This window comes from Periplaneta americana, chromosome 17 (genome assembly GCF_040183065.1).
Source record: "Periplaneta americana isolate PAMFEO1 chromosome 17, P.americana_PAMFEO1_priV1, whole genome shotgun sequence".
Lineage (NCBI taxonomy): Eukaryota > Metazoa > Arthropoda > Insecta > Blattodea > Blattidae > Periplaneta > Periplaneta americana.
This window is the reverse complement of record NC_091133.1, coordinates 963,850-975,372: the sequence shown is the minus strand read 5'-3', so window position 1 is coordinate 975,372 and position 11,523 is coordinate 963,850. Positions and strand designations below refer to the sequence as shown.

At 37.6% G+C, this 11,523-nt stretch overlaps 1 protein-coding gene across 1 annotated transcript in view; it reads right to left on the bottom strand.

The window, feature by feature from the left end:
- Positions 1–3,872: 3,872 nt before the first annotated feature.
- Positions 3,873–11,523, bottom strand: part of LOC138693033 (zinc finger protein 235-like) — a 31,127-nt gene continuing 23,476 nt past the window's right edge. The window contains exons 4-5 of the mRNA XM_069816553.1: positions 9,496–9,575; positions 3,873–6,977 (exon numbers count right to left, since the gene is read on the bottom strand). Of these exons, the coding sequence (XP_069672654.1) occupies positions 6,050–6,977; positions 9,496–9,575 (1,008 nt within the window). The 3' untranslated portion in view covers positions 3,873–6,049. The remainder of the gene's footprint in view (positions 6,978–9,495; positions 9,576–11,523) is intronic.

Below are 11,523 nucleotides of genomic sequence, written 5' to 3'. Positions count from 1 at the left end.
CCGTGATCAGAGAGATCCGTTCGCGATTCAAAACGGTTATAATGTCAACCGTCATCCTTATATTATCACAAAGAACTTGCTAATTTCTTAGATAATCCTGTAATATGAAAATAGGGGAAAATAAATACATTCTAAGTTCTCAGGGCTAACGGCCTCGAAGCTGGATACCTGGTTCTAATGAAGTGTACTGGTAGCAATTTAAATTATGGGGGCATGAGATAGTTACTCTGCCTGCCATAATAAATTCATTTCAATTAAATTCCCGAACGGAAAAAAATAAACTTTCATCCATCATTGCTAGTATCTATTTTTTAGTTATATTAGTTTTCTGCAAATATTGCAGATTAAAAAATTGGAGATAGAATATCCACCCTCCACTGCAAACGAATATTGTACATTTGTATCACTGCCAATGTCAATTACCTTGGAAATTCGTAGGCTTTTTTTAATGTAGAATAGTAGAAATTTGATGTGATCAGTTTCGGAGCTGTATGACTACCCGACCGGCCCTAATTACATATTCTGCCTTGTATACCAAATCTGTCCTGCGTGAATGAAGAACACCGCCATATTTCCTAAATGTTCTGCAATTTGTGGCAGAGAAAAAAAATTGATTTCAGTGTCGCCAACACCTCTCACATAATAGTAGGGGCGACGGGGACCATTAGAACGAATTTATCATTTCAACACATAATTTTCATTAAGTGGCCAATACTGACTGCAGATGTCAGATTTCTCATGTACTAGCTGCTATTATCCTTCCATTTAATTTATGGTTTTTTAACTCAATGGATGCATTTGTGTTGAGATTAGAAAGTTTTTTTTTTCCAAATTCTTAAGGATATTCTGACATCATGAACGTTTCAGAGAAGAGTTGCATTATGTTATATTAGAGCCTAATAAATTCAGTTTTCGAAAATAACTGTAGATACTTAATATTTACAATTTGCTTTTAATGAATGGTCGTAGTTGATAATGGCATATGGAGGACATTGAAGCAACATTTGAACAATGTTAAGAACTGTTCCACAACATTAATTTAACAAAACTGTGAAATGCTCTTCAAAGTTTAATATAGCGAATGTATTGACGATATATTTCTTTTGGGGCATAAAATTGATCTTATATATATATATATATATATATATATATATGTACAAGCATGAAGTTTGGGTCCTGGACCTTGGATTCATCTCGCTAGCATTATCACTTTGATCTGCTCAGATGCTAGATAACCGTAACACTTGATAAAGCGTCAACAAATTGAACAACTAGAAAAAAGTTTGAATTAGCCAATGAAGTTTTTCAGAAAGGAGCAAGGTCTGCCAGTGAAGGAAAAGGAATACCTATAACTGAATGGGATATATAAACAATTGAATATTTAAGTATAAAATTATAGGGGTGCCATTTGAAATTTCAAAGTGTCAGCGGCTGGGGGTGAAATCTGAAATCCAATTAAGCCTGGTTTCTGACTTCCCCCTCAATATGTAAATTGACGTGTTCTTTGTTTAAATTGAATTAAATTTAAATAATAAGTTATTGAGACTGTGAAGTTTTGAAATGAAAGTCCTGTATGTAATTTCTGCAAATATAAAATTCAGAGATGTTTATTAAGCAGTGTCTTGTATTTCCGTGGCATTTAATATTATTAAAATTGATAATGGATTGATTAAAAAATGTAAATACAAACACTGTTCAAATATGGCTCCTTCTTTCCTACACACACTTAACCTCACCTGTCACATAATATTACACACCTAGCCTGTAACTAGTAAATGTAACATTTTGAATTCCCAATTTTAGAAAAAGGCATGTTTTGTGAATTTAAAAGAATTAACCATTTCGGGGGACGTTGAAATATTTGTAAATGATCTTCAGCTCAACATTGATGTTGACAAGTTTTATGAAGATATTTGTACCCTTAAAATTTCATTAGATGCTATAAATGAAAATGATTTGGAAAGGAAATTGTCGTCTTTATTTCATAAAAGCTTCAGAATAAAAGTGTGTATATTTTATTCTTTCAAAACCTAATTTATTTGATAGTACGGGAACTGTTAAAATTATATTATATAAGAAGAGAACACTGCAAGAATGATGGATGTCATTTGGAATACATTTAGCAGGAGATGCAATTGAAAGTTTGAAATGCTTAGCGGTCAAAGCTTAACTGTGATTTCCCGATAATTACTGGTCAATGACTATCAGTGTTAATGACATATAACTCTCTATGTACATTCTATATGTTTTAAGCTATGCATTGACAGTCTTGGTTCATTTTCGACAAGAAAGTGACATCCATCATTCTTGCAGTGGACTCTTTATTTATTAATCGTCAAAATCAGGAATCAGTGGAAGTAAACGAAGAGTAATATGGAATAATTCGGCTGCATGAACATTCTACAAGTCATAACAATTTGAAACTAATTATTACAAGATTGAAATATATGCGAGGAATAAACTAATTGAATAAAAGCTTTCCAAAATAAAAAGAAAACTATCACCACATGGATAGGAAGTTAACAGCTCTCTCTCTCTCTCAAAAAAAAATATATTGTCCGAAACGTTTAATGCCGTCTTACTAGGAAAAACTAATGTACATAGACTGTAAACTTTTGTCTAATGTCGAAAAGAATGCAATTAAGAATGATTTGTCACATGGGCACATTTCATTACAGTGGACGGTTTTCGTGTACAAAAAGAAAACATTGTAAATTTGATACCCGCCTAACATGACAAGACGTGGCAAAACAAGATCTCTTGAAGAGCTTAAATATATAGGTAATAGGCCAAATGACAAAAAACATATGATTCCTTATTTTGTCTTAAAGTGCGCTAACAGACAACCTTTATTTAAATACAGAACGGTGAAATAAAACGCGACCTGAAAGTAATCCCAAATCGTATCCAAAGACGTAGCTAGGAACATCTCTGTTTCCAGAAATAAAGGACTAATGCTTGTTAGCTAGCGAAGATATCATAGTTTTTGTATACATCACAACTATTTTGTATCATTATATTGCTGCAACATACATATCGTTTAAATTCCATTTAACAATCGAAAGTGAATAAGGTACTATACGTAATTGTTTCATTTAATACAGAAAATTATTCATTTAACAGATTTGTCAAATAATTAATAAAGTTGATGGTGTGTAATCAAAATCTATAAAAAAAAAATAGGACGTTATTTTTCTTATGATCTTACCTAATGATTAAGGAATTTATTGATGACTGTGACCAAAATGCCTTGTTTCAGATCTGTCTCTTGAGCTGTAACCGATTTTTGCACAAAACGAAGAATCCCAGGATTAAGTGAAACTGTCAGGTACCATTAGATCTAATATAAGTAATTATTGCTTCATAAAAACTTGTCCCTATGTATGTTGCAAGTATCTAACTCATCTAAGAACTATGACTTTAAAAGTGCTTCTCAAGACACTCTTGCAACAACTAAACTTCAGATCTCGAGAAATGAATGGATAAGAATTACGACTGACAAGCCTGGAGTAGAGATGACTCGAACAACTCTGCAGTCATCTTGGACAGTGGACTGAGAGTGGCTTTTTCAGCATGAAACTGAATTTGAACAAATTGCCTCACCTCTACAGCCTTTAATTGTATAAGCAAACTTTCACCAGGGAAGAGAGGGGATTGCGAGATATAATGGATTATCTAAAGGATGACAAACTATTTATAAAATCCTCATGCGATATTATTTCAAACATAAGATAAGTGACAACACAATGACACATGAAAGGTTTACTTCAAGTAATTACAAACTTTTTTTTTATTTTAAGGAAAGTTTATTCTTGATTGAATAATAGGTTATTAATTTTTGTATTCAAGAGTTGAAGCAAATAATCTGTTTCCATATTCATATTCATTCATTTTATTTCTCATTATACCTAGTACAGCATAGTTCACATAGCCCGTTATATTTCTTAGTCTTCTGAACAATGCTTCATTTCACCCTCTTTAATATTTTATCACTTTTTCCACAGTCATAAAGAAGCAGTACAAATAAGATATAACACGATAAATACATACAATTATGGTTACTTAATTACTTCAATCAAATGATGACAAGTACACCGCATGACTACAAAAATGTTTTGTGATCCACAATAAATCATCAATGGAAACAACAATGTGCATTATTGAATAATGGCGTACTTTCATGAGTACAAACCGATTAACATATACAAAGGTTCATCCATTCATTAATTCAGTGTTCTGCACAAGGACAGGTCTTTCACTGCAAACCCAGCTTACTCCAATCTTTCCCAATTACTGCCTTCCTCTTTGTCTGCTAATATATTCACATTTCTTAATGTCGTCTATTATTTCATACCTTCTTCAGTCCCGAACTCTTTTCCCATTCACTTCCTTCCAGTTCATGATTCAATATGTAGTTTCTTCTCTGCTAGTAACCCAACAAATTCCTTTTCCTCTTTCTGATCAATTTCAGCAACATTATTTCGTCACCCACTCTTTCCAACACAGCTTCATTTCTTATTTTGTGTGGCCACTTCACATGTTCCATCATTCTCCATATCCACATTTCAAATTCTTCTATTCGCTTCTCTTCACTTCGTCGTAATGTCCATGTTTCTGTCCCATACAATGTCACACCCCTTACAAAACATATCACTAGTCCTTTCCTTAGTTTTTATTTTATGAGGTCTGCCGAAGATGCTCCCTTTTCTATCAAAAGCTTCCTTCGCCATTGCTATTCTTCTTTCCACTTCCTGGCTGCAGCTCATGTTACTACTTATAGTACAGGTACACCCAAAGTATTTGAAGCTGACCACTTATCTTACTGTCTCACTCAGAATTCGTAGGTTTATTTCTATTATCCTCATCCCATACTGCTCACAGCTATCATTTAGCTCCATTAGCATCGTTGCTTCCCCTGCTAACAACGCCATATCATCAGCAAATCGTATGCAGTTTATTCTTCTTCCTCCTATTATCACTCCCATGACGTTCTGAAATCGGTTCCTCAAACCCAGGTTAAAATTCTTCAAAATTTTTGACACAGAATTCTATTTAAATGGTAATCTGGTCAGATACACTCTGAGTTAATTAGACACGATGGATGAAGGAGATATCACGATACAGCCTCCTAGCTAAAAGATATGCGATGAGGAAATAGCTTTATGAGAGCAATTGTTAATTGGGAATGCTCAATTTTCAATATATGTATTTGAACAGTATTTTCGTTCTCGTTGTAGTTTTCGTTCACGGTTTATTATGGACGATGCCTAAAGGTTTTAGTTTACAGGACTGGGAGAAATACTTTCCACGGACATCGCTTTACTAAATCTTTTCGTCAGTATGTTTGGAAACTTAGTCCAAAGAGTCTTTCAAAATAAACACGTTTCAGAGATAGCAGACATGAAAGGCTTCTAGCCTATAAGAGTTAGGGCTGGTTCACAATTAACCGGGAACTGAAAGTACAACGAGAACGAAATATTGTGCAAATAAATGTATTTAAATGTTAATTGTGAATCATCCTTTATAGTCTTTTTGGCTACCCGACAGCGAAAAACCTTTACCGGAAGAATTGAATTACAAACATTCATTAAAAAAGCTTCCGTACATAAATACTTTACTTATATTTACTAAGGAAAACACATTTCACTTGTCACATTTAGGTTTTTATAATTATCGACTAAGAGAATCACTCAAAATCGCATCGCTTTTGAAAGCCTTCTCGCCACTGTGCTGGATTTGATGGCCCCTTAAGGTACTCTTCTGAGTGACTCTTTTACCACAAACATCACATCTGAAAGATTTCTCGCTAGAGAGCGTGCGTTAATGAGCTTTTAAGTGACACAACAAAGAGAAAAACTTACCACAAACATCACATTTGAAACGTTTCTCGCAAGTGTGAAGGAGTTTGCGAGTTTCTAATTGAGTCGGCTGAGTATAACATTTGCCACAAACATCACATGTAAAAAGCTTCTCGGCTTTGTGCAGTCGTACTTTAAAATTTAGGTTACCCGACTCAGAGAAGCATTTACATAAACATCAGAATTAAAGGTTACTCGCCAGAGTGCACTTGTTTATGTTTTTTCAGAGAATTCATATAAGAGAATGACTTACCACAAACGTCACATTTGAAAGGTTTCTCGCCTGTGTGAAGTCGGGAATGGCTTTTTAGGCCAGTCGACAGAGAGAAACATTTGCCACAAATATCACATTTGAAAGGTTTCTCGCCAATGTGCAAACGTTCATGCGATTTTAGGTTACCCAATAGAGAAAACCCTTTACCACAAAAATCACATTTGAAAGGTTTCACCCCAGAGTGCAGACGTTCATGCATTTTTAGGTTACCCGACTGAGAGAAGCTTTTACCACAAATATCACATTTGAAAGGTTTCTCGCCTGTGTGCACATGATCATGTTGTTTCAGAGAACTCAAATTAGAGTAAGATTTATCACAAACATCACACTTAAAGGGCTTCTCGCCGGTGTGCATGCGTTTATGAACTTTTAAGTTACACAACAAAGAGAAACTCTTACCACAAACATCACATTTGAAAGGTTTCAAGCCAGTATGCAGGAGTTTATGTCTTCTCAGTGTAGAGTATTGCGCGTAACTCTTACCACAAACATCACATGTAAAACATTTCTCGCCAGTGTGAACACGTTCGTGAGCTTCTAAATGACTCGCAAGGGAGTAACATTTACCACAAACATCACATTTGTAAGGTTTGTCGCCAGTGTGAAGTCGTTCATGGTTTTTTAGGGTACGCAACTGAGACAAGGATTTACCACAAACATCACATTTGAAAACTTTCTTGCTTACGTGCTTGGACTTGTTACTGTCCTGTTTTTCCCCAGTTGAGAAACATTCTTTAGGAAGTTCTACTTCCAACTGCTTCTCACCTTCACTCACAGTACCGTTCTCTTCAAGTGCAAGACTGTCCACATCTGTTGATACATTTCTGTCATTCGTAGCTGCAAATCTGAAGTAAATATATTATCAGTCTATAAAATAGACGCAACAAATATCATTCCATTTATTGAATATTGAAATAAAACAAACCTATTTTCATGATGAGGCACATTATGATTAGAGATACCAGTTTGTAATTAATTTATGAGTAATGTTACAAGTATCAGAATGTTTCAACAATTTGGATTTCACCTGTACAATGAATTTTATAACAATTACAAACCGTTAGTCAACTCTTAGTTACATTTTATCTCCTATTGCCTAGCTTTTTTCGACACGAGCGAGCTATTTTATGTGATTCCTTTGAAATTCTCGATTGCAGATGTGCTATAACGTTTTCCAACTCTTATTCTTATGATATATAACAGCTTTGTAGTTCGTTAATTTTGGACTTTAAAATAGGAAATCTTGCAGTGGAACATTTCTGATTCCATTTCATAGTAGCGTAATCATGAGAAAGTCTGTATTGGTATTATCTCTAACTTGATATTTGTTGTTTTGCGAACACTGAACTAATAACAATGCATTAAAAGTTCTGCAACAATGTAATTTACAATTGTAATAGAATATAGGCCTACTAAAAATTACTTTTTTACCTCCACTTAATGATAAGGAAACTCCGAGCCAGGTTCGACGTGCAAGGAACCGCATCTTGAGGGCTGGGTTCAACGTGCAAGGAACCGCATCTGGAGGGCTGGGTTCGACGTGCAAGGAACCGCATCTGGAGGGCTGGATTCAACGTGCAAGAAACCGCATCTGGAGGGCTCAGTTCAACGTGCAAGGAACCGCATCTGGAGGGCTGGGTTCAACGTGCAAGGAACCGCATCTGGAGGGCTGGGTTCAACGTGCAAGGAACCGCATCTGGAGGGCTGGGTTCAACGTGCAAGGAACCGCATCTGGAGGGCTGGGTTCAACGTGCAAGGAACCGCATCTGGTGGGCTGGGTTCAACGTGCAAGGAACCGCATCTAGAGGGCTGGGTTCAACGTTCAAGGAACCGCATCTGGAGGGCTGGGTTCAACGTGCAAGGAACCGCATCTGGAGGGCTGGGTTCAACGTGCAAGGAACCGCATCTGGAGGGCTGGGTTCAACGTGCAAGGAACCGCATCTGGAGGGCTGGGTTCAACGTGCAAGGAACCGCATCTGGAGGGCTGGGTTCAACGCGCAAGGAACCGCATCTGGAGGGCTGGGTTCAACGTGGAAGGAACCGCATCTGGAGGGCTGGGTTCAACGTGCAAGGAACCGCATCTAGAGGGCTAAGTTCAACGTGCAAGGAACCGCATCTGGAGGGCTGGGTTCAACGTGCAAGGAACCGCATCTGGAGGGCTGGGTTCAACGTGCAAGAAACCACATCTAGAGGGCTGGGTTCAACGTGCAAGGAACCGCATCAGGAGGGCTGAGTTCAACGTGCAAGGAACCGCATCTGGAGGGCTGGGTTCAACGTGCAAGGAACCGCATTTGGAGGGCTGGGTTCAACGTGCAATGAACAGCATCTAGAGGGCTGGGTTCAACGTGCAAGGAACCGCATCAGGAGGGCTGGGTTCGACATGCAAGGAACCGCATCTGGAGGGCTGGGTTCAACGTGCAAGGAACCGCATCTGGAGGGCTGGGTTCAACGTGCAATGAACAGCATCTAGAGGGCTGGGTTCAACGTGCAAGGAACCGCATCAGGAGGGCTGGGTTCGACATGCAAGGAACCGCATCTGGAGGGCTGGGTTCAACGTGCAAGGAACCGCATCTGGAGGGCTGGGTTCAACGTGCAAGGAACCGCATCTGGAGGGCTGGGTTCAACGTGCAAGGAACCGCATCTGGAGGGCTGAGTTCAACGTGCAAGGAACCGCATCTGGAGGGCTGGGTTCAACGTGCAAGGAACCGCATCTGGAGGGCTGAGTTCAACGTGCAAGGAACCGCATCTGGAGGGCTGGGTTCAACGTGCAAGGAACCGCATCTGGAGGGCTGAGTTCAACGTGCAAGGAACCGCATCTGGAGGGCTGGGTTCAACGTGCAAGGAACCGCATCTGGAGGGCTGAGTTCAACGTGCAAGGAACCGCATCTGGAGGGCTGGGTCAAACGTGCAAGGAACCGCATCTAGAGGGCTGGGTCAAACGTGCAAGGAACCGCATCTGGAGGGCTGGGTTCGACGTGTAGGGAACTGCATCTGGAAGGCTTGGGTTCGACGTACAGTGAAAGTGAGTGAGTGAACTTGAAGAACTAGTCAAGACAAAAGACATGTGAACTGGGAGGTGACAGCTTTGCGAATATTAGTCAGAATCAGCAGTACATTGTTATTCTCAATAATACACGTGTATTGTTATTGTCGTCGTGAGGAGTGCAATGCCACTATTGTGTTGAATGGAGTACTCATTGTTGTAGGGTAAATTGTTAAGAATACAAGTCGCATTGTATATGTGTGTTTGGTTAATATTAGAAATAAATATTACTATATAAATGTCTGCACGTGAGCAGATGCAAATACGTATCATACTCATAATATACAAGTATACACTGGAGGCTCGGACATGACACTCACCTGTCGATGAAAATGTCGTCCTCTGCAGTTACATCCACCTTTGGCTCCTCATTCAATTTGTGCAAGTCACTCTGCTCTTCCTAAAAACACAGAGCAAATAAAACAGAAATATTGCACAATTTACATTAAAAAAAGCGCATCAATTTTAGATGCCACTGAACTCTTTAAGTGGTGTTAGCCCTACCAGAGTTTAACTAAAAGTAGAGAAATCTTGGGGCAGATTTTTCATGGGATAATTCATTTCCTTATAGAACAGCGTTTTCCACCATTTTTCAACATGTGACACAATGAAGGCGTAATTAAAAATCCTGCGGGATTTAATATAAAGCCGTTGTTTCCAAATAGGACGAGAAATTTGAGGGTTTTAGGAGGGAATGATTGCTATAAAATATAGATAAATCAGATAAAGTGACAGATGCAGTGTTATATTAAGCGAAACAGTTTTAAACTATTTCTTAGTCAACATACCAGGCAATAAAAAAGAAAAGGCAAGATGCAAAAAAAAAAAAAAAAAAAAAAAAACAGAAGAGAAACATAATACGAATCATTCAGTAATTGAACTAACATAATTTATGTATCTTTATTTAAAGATTACGATAGGAATGCAAAATTTAATGACAGAGAATTATTCCTGCGGAATATTGTGTCATAAATATGGATGTGTATTTTTAATTTGTTATTTAGGAAATTCGAAAACATACAATATCATAACATGTGTTGGTAAGTATTTAACGAGCAAAACATTTTCTTTCATAAAGACAAATAAAACTTTAATTGTAATTACATTAAACTAATTACTTACTTACTTACAAATGGCGTTAAAGGAATCCGAAGGTTCACTGCTGCCCTCACATAAGCCCACCATCGGTCCCTATCCTGTCCAAGATTAATCCAGTCTCTATCGTCATATCCCACCTCCCACGAATCCATTTTTATATTATCCTCCCATCTACGTCTCGGCCTCCCAACTAACACTCTACAATATATGTATTTCTGGATTCGCCCGTACGTTCTACATGCCCTGCCCATCTCAAACGTCTGGATTTAATGTTGCTAATTATGTCAGGTGAAGAATACAATGCGTGCAGTTCTGCGTTGTGTCACTTTCTCCATTCTCCTGTAAGTTCATCAACTTTAGCCCTAAATATTTTCCTAACAGCCTTATTCTCTAACACCCTTAATGTCGGTTCCTCTCTCAGAGTAATGATTCAAGTTTCACAACCTCAGAGAAAAACCGGTAATATAACTGTTTTATAAATTCTAACTTTCAGATTTTTTGACAGCAGACTAGATGATAAAAGCTTCTCAACCGAATAATAACATATTTATTCTGCGTTTAATTTCCTCCGAAATGTCATTTATATTTGTTACTGTTCCTCCAAGAAATTAGAATTTCTTGAATCTCTTCGAAAGATAAATCTCCAATTTTTATATTTCCACTCCGCAGAGTACTTTGATCACGAGCCATATTCATATACTTTGTCTTTTACTTCCACATCTATCCCTTTACTTGGTTCAAGTGAAATTTCCGTGTTTTCCCTAATCGTTTTTCTGGATTTTCTCCTAACATATTCACGTCATCCGCATAGACAAGAAGCTGATGTAACCTGTTCAATTCTAGACCCTCTGTGTTATCCTGAACTTTTCTAATGCCATATTCTAGAGTGAAGTTAAAAAGTAAAGGTGATAGTTCATCTCCTTGCTTTAGTCCGCAATGAATTGGAAAAGCATCAAACAGAAGCTGGCCTATATGGACTCTGCTGTAAGTTTCATTGAGACACATTTTAATTAATCGAACAGTTCCTTGGGAATACTCAATTCAATAAGAATGTTATATAAAAACTTCCCTCTTAACTGAGTCATATGCCTTTTTAAAATCCATGAATAACTGATGTATTGTACCCTCATACTCCCATTTTTTTTCTCCAATAACTGTCAAAGACAGAAAAACGTATTCAATAGTCGATATATTACGCCTAAAATCAGACTGATGATCCCCAATAATTTCATCTATATATGGAGTTAATG